General features: G+C 39.8%; 1 protein-coding gene across 1 annotated transcript; it reads right to left on the bottom strand.

Moving 5' to 3' along the window:
• Positions 1-12,894: 12,894 nt before the first annotated feature.
• Positions 12,895-18,765, bottom strand: LOC115983614 (probable LRR receptor-like serine/threonine-protein kinase At3g47570). Its single transcript, XM_031106340.1, has 3 exons — positions 15,892-18,765; positions 14,717-15,133; positions 12,895-13,132 (listed from the first exon to the last, which is right to left on the bottom strand). Exons 1-3 carry the CDS (start codon positions 18,593-18,595, stop codon positions 13,125-13,127), a joined length of 3,129 nt encoding a protein of 1,042 aa, XP_030962200.1. The 5' UTR covers positions 18,596-18,765; the 3' UTR covers positions 12,895-13,124.
• Positions 18,766-22,477: the final 3,712 nt, after the last annotated feature.

Below are 22,477 nucleotides of genomic sequence, written 5' to 3'. Positions count from 1 at the left end.
TGTTTGGGTAAGCATTTTCCGTCACTCAATTTCCGTCACTCAATTTCCATCACTCATCACTCATCACTCATCACTCAATTTTTCACATCCGTTTGCCTTCATCACTCAATTTTCATCACTCACTATTTTTCACACTATTTGGAGGGCCCACGTCTGTCACAGTGCAGCTTTTTTTTTTCCTCCTGGGTTGGCTGTTCGGTCTGGGTTTTTTTTTTTTTTTTTTTCACTAAGTTTGGTGAGTCTAGGTACTAAAGAAAAAAAAAAGAATAGAACAGAACAGACGAACCAGTAAAAAAAAAAAAGAAGAAGAGGTACGAACAGCCAACGCCAACCAGAAAAAAAAAAAAAAAAAAAAAAGTCAAAAGGTGGTCAGAAGTTGCGGCTGTGGGTCCCTCATGTGTGTTTATTTACCGGAATGCCATTGAGTTATGAGTTATGGAAACTGAAAACAGCCTTTTGTTGTTTTCAGTTTCCATAACTCATAACTCAAAAATCAGAGAATTGAGTGATGGAAACAGAGTTATCGTTTGGCCAAACAACCTTTTTGCTATGGGTCCCACCATTTTTGAGTTATGAGTTATGGAAACTGAGAATTGAGTTGTGGAAATTGCTTACCCAAACAGGCTCTTAGCTTGCATCAGCCCCTCGTAGCTTCCAGTACCTTCGTCAAGTGGTCCAAGGTACACTCACTATTCAGCACATCGAATACTTAGACAATTTGGTTCTGATCAGGACATCCTGCTTGTATTCAAGGAGGTAGTGCCTCCTCTCCTTTCCCTAGATCCGTTTCTAAGGTCCTAGGCTTTTTCTTACTAGTCACGAATGAGCCCATAATTTGTGGTGCCAAACTCCCAGCGGGGAGTCTTTGCTTCCAGTGATTTTGCTGGTTATTAGAGAAGAGTTCAGAAGTCTTTCTTATATTTTGTTGATTCCAGTAAGATTGGAACGGTTCTTGATCCTACTTTTTTCTCTACTCCTACCTTCAACAAGCATCTGTCCTTCCCCACTGCTGGCATTGTGTCTGCTATCATAAGCAGCAAAACTGGATTTGTGGAGTGGCATGCCTCTAGTGGTGGTTGGGTATGTTACACGAATGATTTTCCTGATGCTTGGTCAAGGTGTGACCTTATTGTGGGTGCTTCTTCTAGTGTGCCAATCAAGAGAGGGTGGTAGAGGCAATTGGTGTTGCCACTCTTATGGGCAAAGGTAAGGAGAAGAAAATCAAACAAGAAGCTGTCAAGAGAGCTGAAATTGAGGAAAGCATTAAGGGTACTAAGGCTGGCTCTAAGACTAAGAAAAGGAAAATTGCTAAGTCTCACAAGTAATTAGTTGTTTCTGAGGAGCCTGAGAGAGTAGACCCCTCTACAGCTGGAAAAGAAGTTGGCCATCCTTTAATCCAAAAGATCAGAGGGAAGACTAAAGTAGAGTCTTTTGTCTTTCAGGTTCCTGTGAGTTTCTTAGCCCATGGTTCTTTGGGTCCTTTGACATCGCACCCTAGTCTCCCTTAGGACCCTCTAGGCATACCCGTAGTAGACAAAAGACTGTTGAAGAACTTGTAGAAAGAGAAAGAAGGGCAAGGCCTCTTTTTTTTTTCTTTTTTTTTTTTTGCATCTGTCCATGTTGACTTACTGTTCTTGTTGTGTCTTGCTTTTCTCCTTTCTTTAACTAATGAATGGTCACTCCCTTTTTTTGCAGTCTAAGCACAAATCACACCCCAAAGGAGGTAAAAGCCAATCCTCAAGTGATGATGTGGTATGGCCCTCTTTCACTTGTGCCCTTTTATTGTTTGTTTTCTTTCCCCTTTTTGGTGTTGTGTACATATACATTTTTTTTATGTTCTGTCACATACTCTTCTCCTCTTTTGCAAGTCGAGGTGACTCCTCCCGCACCTGGTGGTGCCTCAGTGAAAGAAGCAGCGGTAGCTTAGTCTGCTACTGCCTTAAGTGTGGAAGAGGAGCCCTTTAGTGGTAGTATAGTTAAGGAAGTCAGGCAGGCAGCGAAGGATGCCCAACCCATTTTGCCTTCTACTTCCTAGGCTGTTCGGGATCCTGAAACTTTTCAGCCTCCTGTTCCCCAGGATTCTAAGCCCGTGTAGACCCCTAGTCCAACCAAAACTGTGACACTTGAACCAACTACTGAGTTTGTGTTGGGCAAGGAGTCTTTGAGAGGTGCATCCTTATCTACTCGAGCAGGTAAGCCTCTTCCATACTTTATGAGCACGTATTCTTATTTCCCTTATCATATTCTTCTTAAAGGTTCTTATTCCTTTTCCCCTTTGTTTCTTTTAGGTCAAACCAGCGTACAATCTACCCTTGAAGTTGCTCCTTCCTTGGAGTCAAAGGCTTCTGAAGGTGTGTACTACCCACCGTCGTTATTCTTCTCCACCTTTCAGTTCATATATATATATATATATATATATATTTCATACTTCTTTCTATCTCTTCTTTTATGACGAAGCCCCTAGCGTCCCTCATTTCCTTTAGCAATTTCGCCAAGGTTTCTTTACCTTTCTTTCAATGTACTTTATTCCCTTTCACAAAGTCTTCTAAGAGGTTAGAAAGGCAGGAAGAGGAGCTTCTCTTGATGGCTGAAGTGGCTACCCAAGCTTAGAAGGAAGCTCTACCACAGCAGAATGGTATTGGTTTCTCCCTTTCTTTCTTTTTTTCAATCTTTACTCCTTCCTTTCTTTCTCCCTCGCCCCCCCCCTCCCTTTTTTTACTTTTTCTGCTTTCACAGGTGCTGACACAAGTGCCAAGGATCCTGAGCCCACAGGTACTAAAGAAGCTAAAGAACCTGTTCCCAATGTCCAGGTTGTTGAAGCTCAGACAAGGATTCCCCAGACTATTCAAATAGTTGGGAGTCCTCCAGCTCCTGAAGGTGAAGACACAACAATGGATGAGGCCTCCGAGATGGCTATCTCAGATCCTGGCTTAGGGCTCCCTTCTTTTCTGGCCCACTTTGATTCTCTGGAGATCAATAGTCTTCCTGCAAGCCACTATCATCAATTTGGGCCTTCCTTTGTTCGCTTCTTGCTTTTCTTTGTGCCTTTTGAGGGCTTGCCACTCTTGGAGGGGCTACTTAAAGCCCATGGGGACTTCACCAGTGGTTTTAGGGGAGGCGTATTCTTGGGCAACATCCTAATGGAGCTCCTATGCATCATGCTGATTTCTCTGAGGGGCTACTTTCCTGATTCCCTATCTGAGGAGAGGCTTTTGGAGTGGAGAGGAGTGGTGCAGGATCTTGTGGAAGCCAAGATCAATCTGTCTTTTTTTTAGGAGTACCTGCGGTCCTTAGCTCACATGCTGTTCCAAAGGAAGGTTTCTAAGGGTATTGATGCTGAGATTGCTGCTGCTGAGGAGGCCTTGGCTCGTGCTCACAAGGAACTGCAAGATCTGAAAGTTAAGAAGCAGCTAGTTCTTTCTTTATCAACTGTTCCTACAATTTCCTCAAAAGGCTCTTTCCTGACCGATCTTATACCTTAGTTCCTCTTTCTTTTTCTTTCGTTTAATAACTTAAGGAATATAAGTTTATTTCCTCCCCCCTTTTTTTTTACAGACAATTCAAGGTGTTTAAGTTTTTTTTTTTTGGTAGCTACTTTGGGTTGCTTTCTTTATGATGTATATGGATCTGTTCTTTATGCTTTTTTTCTCTCTCTCTCTCTTTCTTCTTCTTCTTTTTTTTTTTTTTTTTTTTGGTATTGAGTCCTAGACTGATAAGCCAAGAACGTATTGACCCCTTGTGATAGATTACCTAATTAATTAGCCAAGTCAATTAAGTAATTAGATTAACACACAATATACGTGGCAGCACAAACAAATCACCAATTAAACTAAATATGCAGTGGAAATTAAATTGACACGATAATTTTTTTTCGAATGGGGAAAACTTACACGGCAAAAACCCCACCGAGTGATTTTAAGGTCACCACTTCCGAGAATTCACTATTATCACAACAAGCGGTTACAAGTAAAGGAATCTCAGTACCTTATACCAACCTATAGTTAAACACTTACCCCAATACCCAATTGGACTTGTTCTATTGTGACAATCTCTCCTTTCAATGCACAGTTCTCATTACGTGACTAACCAATAGATGCACAGATCCCAGTACGCGACTTGATCACCAACTTGAGAAAGATGTTGGCTACAAAGTTTTTTAGTTTATCACACAATGAAGATCAAGAAGCTCCTTTATCACAAAACCCTAAGGTGTACAAACACAGCAGCTTCTTCAAGAGAAAGATGAACTAGGGCAAATTCTATCTCCAGTCACAATTTGCATGAACAAAACTTTGCTTCACACTCGTGCAACCTTTTTCAACCCTTAAAATAATCCTTATATATGTTTAGGGTTGTGAGAAAAGAAAGCTCAAACATATACCCATGGATTGGATGAAAATCGGCCCTAAAAAATTGAGTTTCATAAATCTCGATAGATAGCCATCTATCGAGCTACCTGTTGAGCCACAAGCTGAAACAGCTTTTAAACCTCGATAGATGCTAGCTCTCAAGTTTTAAAATCTAATACTTTCTCACTTGATTCTTGGACAGACTTGCATGGCTTTAACATTTGAATTTGAAACCTTGTTCCTTGAAGTATTAAACATATCCTAGATTTACCCAATTACAAGTAAAGTGCGTTTTGTCAAAGGATTAGCCAATTCTAACTTGACATATGTTCCTAACAATGAATCACATATGTCCTAACATGGACCATGGCTCCTATAGATTCTTGTGGTAGGTTCTGGAACAGATACCCTTGTGGTTGTGTTCCTGCATAGGTACTGAGCTAGGTACATTGGATGCTATATTCTTCTTCTTTTTTTCCAAATCCTAGGCATGAAACAAGAGGACCTATTTTGGGGGAAGTATTAGGTTGGGTACCTCGGGGCACTCATTCTTGCCCGAAGTCCCAAACCATGTACTTGGATTGATTATGGTGTGAGTCCTAGGTCATGCATTAAGATTTCACCATTCTTCCCCCCCCCCCTTTTTTTTTTTTTTGCGCTGACCTACATACCTCTCCTAGAGTTGGTCACATTTGGGCTAAGCCATGTGATATTATGTAACCATATATCTTACTCGAAGCTCCATTTTTTGAAAAAGATTCCATTGAAATACATCATAGTTACTAAAATGAGGAACATAGGATAAATGACAAAAAGATAGTAAGGGTCTTAAAGTGTCCTTCTATCATGGATTCTAAAAAGGATGACTAAATAAAGCTCTTGGCAAAAAAAAAAAAAAATGGCAAAACATAAAGAGTGATGAAACACTTAGTAGATGGGAGAATGAGAACAAAAGGGTGCCTTAGTGTATTGGAAACTCTCATTTTCACGCATAGTACTGCTTTAGCCATTTTCCATTTATGAGATCTATTAAGGCAGTCCCATCTTCCTTTGCGAGGTAGTAGTATCCACTATTGTGAATTTCCCTGTGATATAGGACCCTTCCCATTTTGGAGTGAATTTGGAGGATACTAGGATGTTCTTCCTTACATGCTTCGCTGCTCTTAGTACCTTCTGTCCTTCTGTGAAGGCCCTTAGGTGTACTATCTGTCCATATGCTTTAGCCATTCTCTGCTGGTACCTCTAACTTCTCCTTCTGGTCACTTCTCATTCTTCCTCTAACCCTTCTAGATCTGCCAGCCTCCTGTCAATGTTGGTACCGTCTGTGCCCTCTTGGATTTCTTCAAGTACTACTCTTCATGTTGGGATGACTAACTCCACGGGGCTAATGGCTTCTGTCCCATAAAAAAGGGAGAATGATGAAAATCCCATGGCTATCTTTAAGGAACTCCTACATGCCCAAAGTACATCTATCAGGTGGGCACTCCATTTTCCCCCATACTTATGTTTCATTTTCTTGAGTATTTTCAGTATCACCCTGTTGGTAGCCTCGGCCTGGCCATTTTCTTGTGGATAATATGGTGTGGATCTCTCATCCTAAATGTGATACGCCTCGGCCAGGTCCCTCATATGCTTATTTATGAATGGTATACTATTGTCACTGATCAGTCTCCTAGGGATCCCAAAGCATGTAATGATATGTTCCGGATGAAGTTTGCCACGATTGCTTCAGTGGCCTTCTTCAAAGGGATGGCTTCTACCCCTTTTGTAAAATATTTGGTGGCTACCAAGATCCATATATGGCCATTAGAAGAGAGATTTATGAGTCTTATAAGATTGAGCCCCTAAGTATGGAAAGGCCTTGGTGTGGTCATATCTTGCAGCACATTTGGGTGAGTATGTATTGCGTCTCCAAGTACTTGGCATGCATGACACATTTTAACCAGCTCCTCGGAGTCCTTTTTCATTGTAGGCTAATAGTACACCAACTGCAACAACTTCTTGTAGAGCCTTCTCTTCCCTGGGTGACTTCCACAATCATGAGAGTGAACTTCTCTAACTGCTTCTTTAACATCCCTAGGCCCCAAGCATCTTAGGGAATCCCCACCGTACCCCTTTTTGAACAAGATTCCATTTTACAAGAAGTATCTGACAGCAAGTTTCCTGAGCTGGTAGGCCAATGTCCTGTCAATTGGTAGGATCCCTTAAGTCAAGTATTCCATGAATGGGGTCCTCCAATCTTTTGTCACAAACACAACATAACTTTCTTCTTTGTTCACAGAAAGCCAACACCTTTGACATTCCTCCTATACAATTGTAGTTTCTTTGTTCATATTTGGCCAGTAGTACCTCATGCAATGCATCCTTCTGTATAGGCTAATTTTCTCTGCAATCCCACAGATTTGGCTGTGTAATTCTTCTAATCTCAGCTTCCCTTCTTTCTCATTGATACATCTGGACAGGATCCCTCCAGGCAGCCTCCTGTACAGTTCCCTTTCTATCAAAGTGTAATCTTTTAGTTCTTTGATGCTTCTTTCATGCCCTAACTTTTCTATTTTACCTTTTATCTCATCTCTCCAATCTTTTTGTTCTGGTTCTTCAGGGAACATCCTTTTGAGGATCCCTATGATGGAATGTTCCTACTTACTTACCGTTATCAAAGTACCTTTTCCTTTAAATGGTATTTAGGATCTCAGGGTGTCTATTGCATCAGTGAACCTATTTACACTCCTTTGGGCATATTCCATACTAAAGGTTTGGAATTTCTACTCCACCTTTTGTGCCCAAGTTCTATAAGCTGCCAAACTTTGCTCTCTTAATGAAAAGTCACCCTTTACTTAGGAGACCACGAGGTTGGAGTCTCCCAAAACCCTTATATGTTTTACACTTATTCTGAGCGCTATGGCCAGCCCAGTTAGGTATGCCTCGTACTCAGTAGCATTATTTAAACAGGAAAACCCAAGCTTGAAAGATAATGGCATGGTATCCCCATCTTCAGAACTTAGCACAATTCCCAGGTCATTTGAAATTGTCGTTGCTGACCCATTAAACCTCATTGTCCACTTCTTTCTTGGGAGCTCTGCCACCGCCACCTCTCCAGCGATCTCCTCGCTTAGTGAACACTCTTTTTCCCCTAGGAACTGGGTTAGCAGATCTACTATGGCTTGGCTTTTAACAGCCTTGAGGGTCCTAAAGCCGATGTCATATTAAGATAGCAAGACCAACCACTATGCTATTCTTCCTGTTAGGAGAGGCTGATGAAGGTGTGCTTTTATGGGATGTGAGTTGGTTACTAAAAGGATCTGGTGAGCTGAGAAGTATCGTTTTAGCCTTTGGGACGCGTAGATAACCACTAGACATGCTCTTTCTATCTTGGGGTACCTGATCTTTGTATTTTTAAGTGTCCTGCTCACATAATAAATGGGTTGCTCATTCCCATCATCATTTTCCTACACTAGTAGGGCTCCTATAGCCTAGGAGTTTGATGCTAAAGATAGCAACAGGGGTCGCCACGTACTGGTGCTTGTAGGGTGGGCAGATGGTTCATGATCTACTAGATCCTTTGAAAGGCTTACTGCTATTCAGTTCCCCAAGTGAACTCAGCCCCCTTTTTCAGCAGTTTGGATAATTCACTTGTGAACAAAACTAGTCCTGGCATAAACCTCCTGATGTAAAAGACCCTCCCCAAGAAACTTTTAAACTCTTTAACCATTGCTGGCCTCCTCATTATTGCAATGGCTGTGGCCTTGACTAGATCCACACTTATGCCTTTGTGATGTACTAGGAACCCAAGAAATTTTCCAGAACACTTCATGGGGTTCATGCGTAGTTTGTACTACTTGCACCTTTCAAAAACTTGTTCAAGTACCTAGAAATTCCCTGCCTTGGTCTTAGACTTTACCACGATGTCATCCATATAATCTTCCATTTCCCTGTGCATCATATCATGGAAGATGGCTGTTAAGTTTGTTGGTACGTGGCCCCTGCATTTTTAAGGCCAAAGGGCATCATAATGTAATAGAAATTCTCGAGGTCCTGAATGCTGTCTTGTCTGCATCTCTAGCAGCCATGCAAATTTGGTTATACCCACTATATCCATCCATAAATGAAAACATAGAGTTTCCCGCAACTAAATCTACAAGGAGATCAATATTAGGCAGAGAGAATTCATCTTTTGGACATGCCTTATTTAGATTGCGAAAATCCACACAACACCAAATTTGGCCTTTCTTTTTCTTCATGGGTACTATGTTGGAGAGCCATTTAGGATGTTGGATTGACTTAATGAACCTGGTTGCCAGTAGCTTCTTGACTGATTAAGTTATTTGAGCCTCTATGTCAGTGTGAAAGACCCTGGCTGGTTGAACTACTGGCTTGACTCCTGGGTCCACGTCGAGAGAATGGACTACTAGTCTTGGGTCTAGGCCAGGCATCTCATCGTATGTCCATGCGAATACATCCACATACCTCCTGAGTAATGCTACTAATTGTTCTTTTTCTTGTGCTGTCAACTGACTACTAATGAAGACAAGTTTCAAGGATCCTAGACCAACCCCCAAGTTTACTTCTTCCAATTCCTCTTCGGGCTGGATTTGAGCTCCCTTTTCTAGATCCTCTAGAATTTCTTCTTGAGCCATCATACACTCTAGCAGTCCAAGACCCTCCTACACTATGCATTCAGGCCCCATGTACATTCATAAATGATATATTAGCCTTCCTTTGGGCTCCTGCACCACCACACATTCCCAAGATCCTGAGGAGCTGGTCTCCTTCTTTTACCTTTTTCTGTCCAAGAGGTTCCTCAGGTCATGGGTACCTTCTCCCTTTTCTTCTTCCAAGACAAGTGCTCCTGGTGTCCCTAGCATGGGACTCTCATCATCTGGTTCCAACTCATCATAAAACATTGTTTCTACAAAGTTCACTTCTCTTTGGCTGAAAGGTTTTGGATTGGCAAGGATTATTATGGGCCTCCCATTCAATCTTCCTTTAACACATTGGTGATCCGTGGAGGGAATGAGGTGATACTTATAGAGCCAAGGGTGTCCCAATAGAACATGGTAAGAAACTTCTGAGTTAATCACATGGAATCTAGTCAGGGCTATTATTGGGCCCACCCTTAAGGCCAACTGCACATATCCCTCAGTTAATTCTGCTACTCCTCCAAATCCTATTATCTCCATAGGAGCCCCCAAGATCCTCCTACCAATCAGGCCCACAACCTCCAAGATACTTAGGGCTATAAGTTTGAGTGATGCCCCTATGTCTACCAATGCTTTCCTAATTTGGACACCATTTATGGTGGCCATTAGATAAAGGGGTCTACGATAGTCTGGATGTTCAACTTTCATGTCTTCACGCATGAAGGTTATTACATTGGTTGTCTCTAAATAAGCTCGGCTAGCATGGGATTATGCTGTGAAACATTTCATCCCGAATCTGCTGTTATACTCATGAGGGATTCCATGGCCATCCTTCTTGCTTTTGGCCCAAATCCCAAATGATTGAATAGTGGTCTCAACTTAGGGCTCTTCTAAAGGGTCTTAACTGTGCTAAGGTGAAAGGATCCTTCAGGTTTTTCTACTTCTGTCGAGTTTCCATGGATTACTACAGCCACCACTCCTTTCCCTTTGTGGTTGGGCAAAGGGTTCCTCTACACCTCGGGCTCCTTTTGGGTGAGCTCTAAGGTCCCCTCGCTAAGCTTTTTGTGAAAAAGCCTTCAAAGGGTCCAACAATTCTTACTAGAGTGTTTGACATAGTTATGAATCCTGCAAAACAAAGGATTCTTCCTTTCTTTCTCAGTAGGTGGCCTAGACATAGTGAATGGCCTGACAATTCCATCTCCAATCCATTTATCCAAAACATGATTCAATTCTTCCATAGTACATGGGATCACAGGTGGTTCCTCGGCCATTTTTCCTTCAGGGCTTTTCCTCTTTTCTCCTACTAAAGCTGTCATGACTTGGGGTACTGGCACCCTCTTTGTTCTCATGGTCAACGTTGTCCTTCTAGTTCTCTATAATAGGTCAGCAAACTGGGTTATGCATAGATTTTCAAGATTAAGCATGTAATCAAAGAGCAAGTTAGATATGTAGGTCTCCACGAACTCCTTTTCTTCGTGATCCCTATAGCAATCTAAAGAAACATCCTTAAATCTTTTGCCTTACCATCTGAAGGCTTTAGAAGGTGACATTGTCTTCACCTGGATAATAATTTGTGCAAAACCTCTCCATCATCTCATCCTAGGTCTTGATGGACGCTGACCTCAAGGTAATGTACCATGTGTATGCTCTATTCACTAGGGACTTAGCAAACTCTCTTAGACACAACTCCTTGTCTCCTGCGTAAGGACTCATGGTATGAATGAACCTACTCACATGCTCCATAGCACTTCCGTTCCTTCCATCAAAAGGGTGGAACTTTGGGGGTTCATATCCCTTGGGATAAGGCTTGTAGAGGAGTTCTAGTGGGAATGGGGAATCCCGAGAGAATTGCTTGGGGATTTCCGAGAGAATTTTTTGGGGATCCCTGAGAGCTTTTCCCTTTCTTGTTCTAAAAGGGCGTTAACATCTACCAGTGTGAGATACTGGGGGTTCGTTCCCCCTCCTACTGCTGACCCTCCTTCTGGTTGGGCTCTATCTTGGTTGACCACAAGAGGGGCATTATCTTTGATTTCTTGAGTCCTTCGTTCTTTGAGGATACGGATCTCCTACTGTAAGTCTTTTTATCATTTTTGCCATCCAAGCCATGGGGTCTAGGTCCTGCACCCTACGCCTCTGTCCTAAGATGAACTCCTGCTCCACCAGAGGTACTTCGTTCCTCTACCTAGAAGCTACCTCATTTTCTCCTACAGGCTTAGATGCTGCAGGAGGTACATTGGTACCTTTACTTTTCCTTGGTCTTGGAGCCATGCTTTGCGAAGGGACTATTTCTTCCCTCTCCTTTACCCAATCCTCAGCGGAGTCGTCTTAATGTGTAGGTTCTTTTTTATTTTAGCACACAGGCCCAGGTAGAAACAAGGATTCTGGGCTTATTGTTTTAAGGGATTGGGCTTGGTTCACCACAACTAATTGGGCTGATTTCGAACCAAGTGGTGCACAGAGCACGAACCCTACAACACATACATGCTAACATACAAGAAATATACACATTGAACAACAAGAAACAGTAAAGGAACGAAATGATAAAGAAAGAACATAAAATAAAACGTTAGGGATCCTTAAAATAATGTAAAGTACTTCGTTGCTTTCTTGATTGTGTAATACACTATGCTCACTAGAACGTGTTACAAAGTCTAAATAAGTTCAAAAATCACATAATTAGATGGCTCTTCAGGCCTCTAAGACTTACAAAATTTGAATCCCTTTGAATCCAAGTGTGTTCTCTAGTGGCTGTTTGAGGATACCAGGCAGTATTTTCCCTCCTTTTTTTTTTCTTTTTTTTTTTTTTTTTGAATTCTAACAGATCTTTCTCAAGGATTTTTCACTCTAATTCATTGTTGCCCAATGCCTTTCACTGTTGGCTGCTGCCCCTTTTATAGTGCCATTCTAAGGTTTTAGGAGTACCACTGATTCCCTCCATTTGCTCCCCTGAGTACCAGAACCAATGTTGTGCTAGCAACATTAGTGGTTGGTCTCTTCTTTATTCCTCATTATTTTCTTCTTTTGAGGTTCCTTCTTCAAAAGGCCTCTTGCTGACTTTCCCGTTCTGGAGGGTCCTAAAAGGCTGGCTTTTGTTCTTTCCTTCTCCAAGGCTTCTAGATTCCACTTTTTCAAACCCACCTTTTGGATTCTTTCCCTTTTGTCATTTTTCTCAAGTGAGCTAATTCCTTTCTACTAGGTTGAAAGTTTCCTAGCCACCCTCCTTCATGGTTCTTCTTTTTGGGTTCCCCGAGGTACCAGTCCCTTATTCATGAATTGTTGGTTCCCAAGCCCTCTGATCCCCTTTCTGCGTCATTATGTGGTTGATAGGGACACCTCTGTTCTTATTCTTTGTGTTTCTTGGTATGCCCCCTTGAACTGTCTCTATCCTAACCTGATGTCACTACATGTTCCGAGGATCCCAGGCACTTGGGAATCCCCAGGTATCCTGGCCCAATTCTTTTCCTGGGCTCCCCAGCGATTTTCTGACCTGTAAGGGCTAGGCTGGGCTTTTTTTTTTTTTTTTTTTTCCTTCCTTTATTTTATGGGGCCCGAAAGTTGCCCATTCATGGATTTGGATCCCTCCTTATGGACCCTTAATGGGTTTGGACCCCTCCTCTTTCTTATTGGAAGCCCAAATGCTTTAATTTCCCTAGATTTCAATCCTTTCCTTTGTTTTGGGCCTTGATATAACATTTTGATTTTTTTGACCTCAACAAAGATCTTTAATTGATTTTTTTTTTTTTTAAATAATATTTGACAAATAACAGTGATTTTTTTTTTTTTTTTTTTTTTTGGAGGGGGAAAACATAGACCAATAAATTAAGAAAAACTGGCTAAATCAACCTAAAGTACAGAAACAAATTGTGGTGGAACATCTTTTCGATGAATCAAATTAATTCAAATAATGAAAATCTTCAAATAGAGGCAGATCTAAATTTCTTAGGCATCTAAATACTAAGCCTTTTTATTGAAACCACAGAGAAAAAATACATCAGATCTTTAAGCCAAGCCAGAAATATGATTGTTGAATTAACGAAAATAGTACATTGAAGACATGATTGCTGAATTACACAAATTATTTGCTCCAATAAACTTGACAAACTATGCTGGCTACCTTCATAATAAGTCATCAACCTTATGCACCTGTGGTAAAGGAAGATAAATTTCAATGAATTAGAATAATAAGATTTGAATTTCTGAAAATGACGTTGTAGTGACTTGTGACTGAGCTGTTCCCCTACAATTTAAAAGATATTCATTAAGCCATTACCTACAAGGCTACAATTTAATTGGTAAATTAAGTATCATTTTTTTTTTTTTACACCTTTAAGAAAATTTAAAATGAAAGAAAGTTAATTTGTGGAATTATGAAATCCAAACTCATTTAATACTTACAAAATTACACCAACCTTAAAGTTTTATGAAATGACACTCCCCTTCTTATGTTTTATGAAATGACATATGACACTCATTCCTTGAGGTTTATATAAATGTAATAGTTAATACATATCTCAAGGGAGGGGAGTGTCATTTCTTCCAAATTTGAATAAGAATATATTTTTAAAATGAAATTTTCTATTAGTGAAATCATAGTTTGAGAGGCGGACTTAGCTGTTGCATTTATATAAATCTCAAGTGCGGAGTGTCGTTACAATAAACGTCAATGGAGGGTGGTGTACTTTACCCTTTAATATTTATGAAATTAGCAATCCATTTACTTAGAAGATATAATACATATCTATCATAATAAATACCTAATACTAAAATATATAGTTCTATATACAAACACAATCTAGATTTTCTTACAAAAACTTAATATTAGTTCAAATGTAAATTTCAATTAAAATTATTTTTACCATGTTCTTAAAAATTGTTTCTTAATATCTTTAGTTGAATAATGTAAATATTAAATAAATTTATTGCATCACAATAACAAAAATTAATTTAATGAATCAATCAAGAATGAACTACTTGCAAACTCTTACCAAGTAACATCCTTGCAAGACATTTTGGAGAAATTACACTTTATCCCCTAAATTATATCTCCTTTTACACTTACACCTCTAAACTATGAGAATGAATATTTACCTCCTTAGACTATGTGAATGCACATTTTACCCCATAAACTATATGTTTATTTGAGAAAGTGTTTTAGACTTAGTTAAAAATGTTATGTGCATCTAATTATGTTTATTTAAAAATATTCTTTATATATATATATATATATATATGAGAGATTACATAATAATTTGGAATTTTAAACAAGCAAGATTTCTCCAATAAATTAATGAGTTAAAATTTGTAGCATTTACGTGTCTATCACAGAAATTTAGTACATGTGCCGATAATTTAAGCTCATGTCTTTTATAGGGATCTCTGTCTAGATTAATAGGGGGTGTAAGCCAATTTCTTGTGATGTCTCTTTAATAATGGAAATCATCCAAATCTCTCTCTCACACACACAAAAGAGAAGAAGAGGAAGAGTAATTGGAATCATTCCCAATCCTATGTATAGTAGAATGAACTAATAAAATTTCAAGTGGCTCCCATCTTTTTAGTTTTGCAAGATGGACAGCGGCTTTCTAATTGCTATATGATTCCCTTAAACATTTGGAATGGCTTTATTAAGTTAATTAGATCAAGTGGTGTGGGTGGATACATTACCAAATTCTATATATATATATATATATATATATATATATATATCAATGAAAAAACAAAATTTACCTGTAGCACAAACTCGTTGTCTTTGAATACTAGTTTTAAGAATGCTTTCTCGAATTTTATGAAGCTCAACTACAGCAATACTGATGTTCATCCTTTCTCTTGGAAATTCTATAGAACAAGCAACTCCAATTCCAAGTATCAAAATCAAGCATTCTTGAATTTTGGAACTTCCATTTTGATCCTCATTTCGAGTGTTGTTTATCCTCCTCGTCTCTTCCTCTTGCCATTCCCAAAGAAGATTAGGATCTATAATGTCAATTTTTTGTTCTGACAAAGCTGCTTTGACAAAGTCATGAAGGTTTAAATTATCTTGAAAAATGTTATTAGTAGGTCTCTTTCCTGTGAACATCTCTAACAATAGTATGCCATAACTATAGATGTCACCATATAGTGACACTTCATTTCCCATACCATACTCTGCAATTGCATGTAACATATGTTGTAAGATAGGCAAATATTTGTACTAGAAAAAGAAGGGAGAGAAAAAAAAATCTCACAAGTAATAAAGGTTTATTTTCAATGGTAGGTAATGAGAAAAAAATAAATAAAGAGAAGTGAAAATTTGTTATGACAAATTTTATCTAGGGTCAACTTTAAGCCTAGGCCCAAGGTTCTGTATGCATAAAATTTCATAAAAGAGTCCCAAGGACAACATCAAAAAAAAAAAAAAAAAAAAAAAAAAAGAGATTATTTTTAAAAAGAGGAAAAAGGTGGGTTTTGATTTTTTTTTTTTTCTTTTTTTTCCTCAGACCTCCAAGAAGGCCACTAAAATATAAGTAATAGAAATCCAATTCAATTGAAACCCTAAACTATTTCTCAAAAATAAAATTTATATGAGAGTGTTGATTAAGTCAAATAATTATTATTAGTTGTACAAGAGACGTCACTAAAACCTAAATACAATAGCTGAATTAGTAATTTGCATCTCAAATAAGAAAAAACTTTAATATTAAAAAAAAAAGTTAAATAGATATTATTTCATTGATATTTAACTATTTTAAAAATCTCACTTAAAATTATTGCCTTAGGCATCAAATTGTATTTCGCCGGCCCTAATTTTATCTTCTAGATACAATACATCCATATTGAATCTATCATTTCATGCTTGAATTAATAGTAGGAAACTATGGGAAAAAGAAAGAAAATTAAATTTAAGTAATGTAAAATATATTTACCTGGAGGAGTATAACCAACTGTTCCTCTAACCCCAATGGAGCTTGATTGATTAATAGAACAATCTTGGAAAACATCACGAAGGAATCTTGCTAAGCCGAAGTCGCCTACATGTCCAACCAGGTCATCATTGAGAAGAACATTACTGGGCTTGAGGTCACAATGAACAATTGGTGTTTCACAACGATGATGAAGATAATCCAATGCACTCGCAACATCAATGGCGATATTCAATCTTTGAAGAATACTTAACTTCCTCGGTTCCTCAATAGCCTCATTTTTTCTTGGACTTGGATGCAACCACTCATCTAGATTGCCATTTCCCAAGAACTCATATACCAAAGCTTTAAAATCATTACCTTGGTAGTCAATACCTGAACATGCTGTGAGTACCTTTACAAGATTTCGATGTTTGATGTTTCTTAGAGCCTCACACTCGGCCATGAAACTTTTGAAAGCTCCGCGGCGTGAGAGGTTAAGCACCTTAATAGCTACCATATGTCCGCTTTGGTCGAGAATTCCTTTATACACGGTCCCAAAGCTACCCTTACCAATTAAATTAACTGAAGAGAATCCATTGGTAGCATTTAGGAGACTTTGGTAAGATACATTCAATAGGAAATTTACTGAATCAATTGAGGTATTTTTCTTCCTTTTTTTTCTTAAAGAGCAAATAAGTAGAAGCAATAGAATCAAAGTTACTCCAAAAAGCCCAGAAAGTATAGCGATTATTAATTTCACAATAAGAGTCAACTTCTTTTTTGATTTGTTGTATTTGCATTTAGGAAGCTGAAACTTTGGTACGCCACCACAGAGCTCACCATTTCCTTGAATTGAAGTTGCACTTGCGTTCTTAAATACTCCAGTTGTTGGTACCTCACCCTCGAAATGGTTGTATGATAGATTCAATAATTGTAAGAAATCAAAGCTCTCCAAAAATTTTGGGATCATGCCAGAAAAATTATTGTTAGAAAAGTCTAAATGTTCAAGACCTCTTAATGATTCCCAAGATGAAGGAACAACCCCTTGGAAAAAGTTTTTTCTCATGGCTAGAAATTCTAGCTTTACACAACTTGCAAGACTTGCCGGTATTTTACCAGACAACTTATTTTCAGAAATATCCAAATGTTCTAAATTTTTCAAATTTCCTATTCCCATGGGAAGGACACCAGTAAATTGGTTGCCAGACAAGTCAAGGCTATTTGGTGAAAATGAGAGACCAATAACTTGCGAGGATATGATACCACTAAGATTGTTACGGGGAAGATGAAACGTCATCAAATTTTGGCATTGACTTAGACTGGAAGGGATGCTTCCCTGAAGATTATTGTCTCCTAAATACAACTCCAACAAATTTGTTAAATTTCCAAGAGAGTATGGAATGTTCCCAATGAAATTATTTTGGGATACATCCAAAAATTGTAATTTCTGAAGGTTTCCAAGTATAAAGGGGATGTTACCTGAAAACTTATTGTTCCACATTTCTATATCCTCCAGGTTGATCAGATTCCCTATAACACCAGGAATATTTCCAGATATTTTATTATTATTCAAATAGAAAAAGGTCAGACTGGTTGAGATGTTGCCAATACATTTAGGCAACTCCCCCCCAAAGTTGTTGGTATTTATCTCCAAATCACTTAGGTTGGTAGCATTTGACAAAGAACAAAGAAAACTCAAGTCATTTGCTCCTCCATTTCCAAGCTGGTTTTCAGCAATGGAAAACCACCTCACTCTATTTAGCTTCTCTAAAGAAGGAACTTTTCCAGTTAGTTTATTCTCGGCCAAATTTAGTACATGTAAATTCAAGGCACTAGATATTGAAATAGGGATAGATCCAATAAACTGGTTGTTGCTTATGGTAAATGTTTCTAAATTTGGTAGAGTGATAGCTATGTCCGATGGAAGATGCCCTTGGATTTGGTTAACTGCTACATCAATCTTTGTTATTGAAGAGATATTGAAGAATAAGGGAGGAATTGTACCAGACAACCTATTTGAACCCACAGCAAAGATTTTAAGTTTGGTCAATTGGCCAAAAGAATCAGGGATACTCCCACCCAGGTTATTATAAGCTGCACAAAAACCTTCTAGAGATGATAAGTTTCCAAAAGAATGTGGGATAATTCCCGTCAAAACATTTTTATGAATAGCAAAGATTCGGAGCTTTGACAAGGTGCCAAGCTCTGTGGGGATTTCTCCAACCAGATTATTACCAGCTAAATGAAACAAGCTGAGTTTGGCACAACTGGATAAATTGCAAGGAATTGTTCCACTTATTGTGTTATTGTTCAATAGCAAGATTTCTAGTCTGTGCAAACGGCCAATTTCTGGAGGAATTTCATTATAAAAGCTATTGTTTTCAAGGTTTAGCTTCCACAAAAAACTTAAATTTCCAACATTCGGGGATATAGAGCCTACCAGTTTTTGAGAGTGCAGGTCCAACGCAGTGACCCTTTGATGTCGACGACCACAGGAAACACCTTTCCATTGGCAAAAATGGATGCTATCATTCCAAGAGCTCATGACCCCGAGAGGATCTTTACTAATCTTGGCTTTGAAGTCGAGCAATGCCAACCGGTCTGTCTCATTATTCCCGCCAACCACAGAGGTGAGGAACAAGCCAAAGCACCAGAGAAGAATAAATGTGTGCATGGAAAAAGATGAAGATGGTGGAGCGGAACTCAGGTGTGAACAAAGCCCCATTCAATGTGGTTGAAAAGGCTTTCGCTTAACTAAAATGCTGGTTAACTAGACTTTGAAATGGTACAACTGTGTGTTTGGTTGCTTTGCAGCTCAAGAAGAAGCAAATTTATAGCTAGGGAAAGAAGAGAATTAGTGCAAGAATAGTGATGTTTCGAACCCCTTGATATTCAAGTACTATTAGTCAGAGGCGTGCAATGGACGGTGAGCCCCTTGATATTTCTTGAACAAATTTAGTGTACAAGTAAAAAAATTAAATAAGCACAGTTGCGAGCTTAACTTCCAGTGCTAGTCCTAGAAATTTTTTCCATGTATGTACCTCGTAGCCTAATTGATGGTTAAAATTAACGGTCACATGCAAGTCACTTGGCCATAAACATTTAGAACATTAACTGATTATAAGGACAAAATAGAATTCAATTTTTATGGTCATATGAGGTGATCAATAAAAACAAACAGTCAATCAAACCAGGGGTTGAATTTGTGACCTTTGAAGCTATTAATATTTAATTTACATGAGCAATCCTAATGACAACATCCAATTAAGCTAAAACGTGACATTTTATTCCAAAGTAGAGTAAGCCAAAGCTTAAACATCACACAGTTTCTAAACAAACCCCAAAATTGGTGTAAAATAGAACATCCCAAAAGGAGACTCTCCCTCCTCAATTGCAGATCTTGAGTAAACATCACAACAATAACATTAGTACCAAACAATAGAAAATAATCAAAATATATTGTTTACTTCGAATTGGGTTCATTCTACTGCAAATTGGTAAAGCCTCATATAATGTTGAAGCTCCCAGTTTCCACCTCAGCCCAAAATAAAATAATCAACTCCACATAATTTTCTTCATTGGTTTTTTTATTTGGTCTTTTTTTTTTTTTACCTTATACCCTATTTATTTCTTGCCATATTTTTTACTAATTTATCACATCTATCCACTACTTGGCACCATGATGTATAATTATTAGACCGCGCGTGGAATACAGTTCTTTCAGACTACACACAAAAGATGTGGGGTTCTAGCGTTAGCGTATTATTAGGGTAGGGTTGGAAAATGGAGTGATTCACGTGACATATGACATCACTAATAGTACTGCATAGTACGTCTACACCAGCGGACCAGCATGTCATAGCGAGGAATCGCAAGGAAGAAGGCATAGTAGTTATGGCATGACAGAGTTCCATCAAAAAAAAAGTTATGGCATGACAGAGACGACCTGTCCGTCAACATTATACCTACCGCGAGGCAATCAGTTGCAGACGGACTAGCAAAAAGAGAAAGGGAGTAAAGCAGCCAACTTAGAATAATGTCTGATGAGGTGCAAACTCGTCAATCTCAGGAGGCAGATGGAACTTCCCGTCAGCGTCTGGTTCTCTTCAAGAAGGATGGTCACCGGTGTGGTGCCTGCCACAACGTCTCCGATGCCAAAGTTAGAGCAATCAAGATGTTTATAGAACTAGCAGTAAGAAGTATCTTTTCAGAATTGTAGTATCGTACCTTATGCTGCGAAATGTGAGAGTTTTATACCTGTGAGCTAGACTGCTAGCCGTTGGAGTGTAAATGCTCTTCTTTCATAACGCCTCAAGCCCAATTATGGGGCTTTTATTAGTCCTCAACGGTCTGCTTTACTGGTTTCGTAACTGCCCAGGTTATTTACTAGCACCATTGAATGACTTTCATTTCCTCGTCGATGACGGTTTGTTCGTCATCAAGGGATGTCCTCGTCATTACTGTGTCCTCGTCACTACAACGTGTTCTCGTCGATCCCATCAATTGCCCCCCAGCTTCTGTGGTCGTCAGTGACGTGTCGTGAGGGCCACAGAAGGTGAAAGGTTTCGTTCATTGAGTTGTCTGTGACACTTGGGGTTCCGCTTCGAATTTAATGAGGGATGGCGGCGTGGTATGGAACGTGGCCACGCGGCATCTGCTAATTGGGGGTATTAATGGCATGCCTCTTGGGTTTCCCGCTGCTTTTCAGTTTCCTTGGGTTTTTGGGTTTTAAAAAACTTTTCCTTTCCTTCATTCTGATTTTTCCCTTTTGTTTTGTTTCTGCTATCACTCCGATCTCCTTCCAGTGACTTTGACTTTGCTCCGGCGACAAATTTCTCCGGTGACACATTTTTTTCGCCCTCGACTGTTCCTTTTTCCAAGGTACGTTGTTTCTTCGATCCCTCGGTTTATTTTCTTCACGAGCCCTTTATAAATTCCTGATTTTTCTTTTGTCTTTTGCTGTTGTTGGGTTTGGGCGTTTTAGGATTGGGTTCCTTTTTCATGGTTAGTTCTTCTGAGGTTTGGGTAGCTTGCCCCTCAGTTTCTTTCTTTTTTGCTCGCTTAGGGGCGGCCTTGGGTGTCTCCGGGGACTTTTTTTCCTTTGATAGGGGATTTTCTTTTCGAAGGTAGTGGGTTGAGTGTGGTTCTGGGGGAGCTGTCTCCAATTTTAGGCCAGTCATTGGCTTGGTTTGAAAAAGAGACGAGGAGAATGTCGGAAGTGAGATCTAGTGAGTTAGACACCGGGTTGTCGTCTAGCGGTGGTCCGATCGAGGGTGATACAGCCGTCTCTACCCCTCGTCAAGTTAGGGCTTTTTATGCTCTCAACGAAGAGTGTGGGCTGGACGTTGATACAGTGGCCAGGTTTAGAGATAGGTTCCAATTCCCTGCACGGGTCCGGGTTCGTCAGCCTGGTCCTGAGGATCGGGCTTGCCATTTCTTCCCAGGTGAAGTGTGCTTCTACGAGGCTGCTTTTACCTCCGGGCTTAGGTTTCTCGTCCATCCCTTGGTGATGGAGCTATTGGATTACTTTGGCATTGCCCCCGGGCAGCTCATGCCGAACTCCTGGAGGATAGTCATTAATTGTATGGAGATTTGGCTGGCTGCCAACGAGGATTTGATCAAAGTGAGTGAGCTCGTCCATATCTATCGTTTGAAAGAATCAAAGGAGTTCGGGTATTACGAACTAGTCCCTTGGACGAGGAGGACTAGAATCGTTAAGGGTCTAGCCTCGTCATTAAGGTACTGGAAGTCCCGTTTCGTTTTCGTGTCAGGGGATGACTTTGAGACCCCTTCCAGTGAGGCTTGGGGTGATATCCCAAGGTTACTTCGTCGGTGGGGAACCCCAAATTTAGGTGCGTCTATGTTCCTTCTCGTCTGTTTATTTTTTGCCTTGCATGTTTGGTCGTCATTAACCACTTACTCATTTCTTTGTGCAGCAAAAAGGCGTCCCAAGTTGAAGAGCAAATACCAGGAACGTCTTCAAAAGGCAATCAAATACTCCCAATCGATTGAGAGTTGGGACGACCTCCTGGACCCACGGACACTTGCTTTCTATTGTTTGGGCCCGGATCCGTCTCCCTACGTTTTGCGCAGCATCAGCATCGAGGAGAAGAAGAGTAAGTGTCTTGCTTCGTCCAGCCTTTAATCGCGTATTTTTGGATTTCTTAACTCCTTTTTTTTTTTTTTTTTTTTTTTTAGAGATGACTACCAAATTCAACAAGGACATGTATGCCAAAATGAGAGCCAAGAAGGACGAACCCTTGGCTAGCATCGGCAAGAAAGTAGTTCGCGTGACGGGGAAGGGTCCATCCGCCGTGGATGCTACTCCGATTGTCCCGGGGGTAGAGGGTGCCCGAGTAGCTTCGCCTGCCACCTCTGTCGAGGAAATCCCAACTCCATCATCAAAGAGGCCGAGGCTGTCAGCCAAGGACAAAGAGAAGGAGAAAACAGGCTCGTCCATATTTGATGATGAGGGTGTGGCTGTAGAGCGGGCACACAACATTGTGAAAGCTGAGGACCTGAAGGTCTTTTCTGGGATTCTTGTGAATGTCGTCGCGAGTCAGCACGTCCACAAGATAATGCAGGTAAGGCTGTTCATAACTTTTTC

This window comes from Quercus lobata, chromosome 4 (assembly GCF_001633185.2).
Source record: "Quercus lobata isolate SW786 chromosome 4, ValleyOak3.0 Primary Assembly, whole genome shotgun sequence".
Lineage (NCBI taxonomy): Eukaryota > Viridiplantae > Streptophyta > Magnoliopsida > Fagales > Fagaceae > Quercus > Quercus lobata.
The sequence above is the reverse complement of the archived record's forward strand: the minus strand, read 5'-3'. Positions and strand labels throughout refer to the sequence as shown.

What these genes read in the sequence shown, in the direction of transcription:
- LOC115983614 (XM_031106340.1), bottom strand. Translation starts at nt 18,595, where the DNA reads ATGGGGCTTTGTTCACACCTGAGTTCCGCTCCACCATCTTCATCTTTT. An exon ending in AGTTGGTTATACTCCTCCAG is followed by an intron (nt 15,134 to 15,891) that starts GTAAATATATTT and finishes ATGCAATTGCAG; the next exon opens with AGTATGGTATGGGAAATGAA.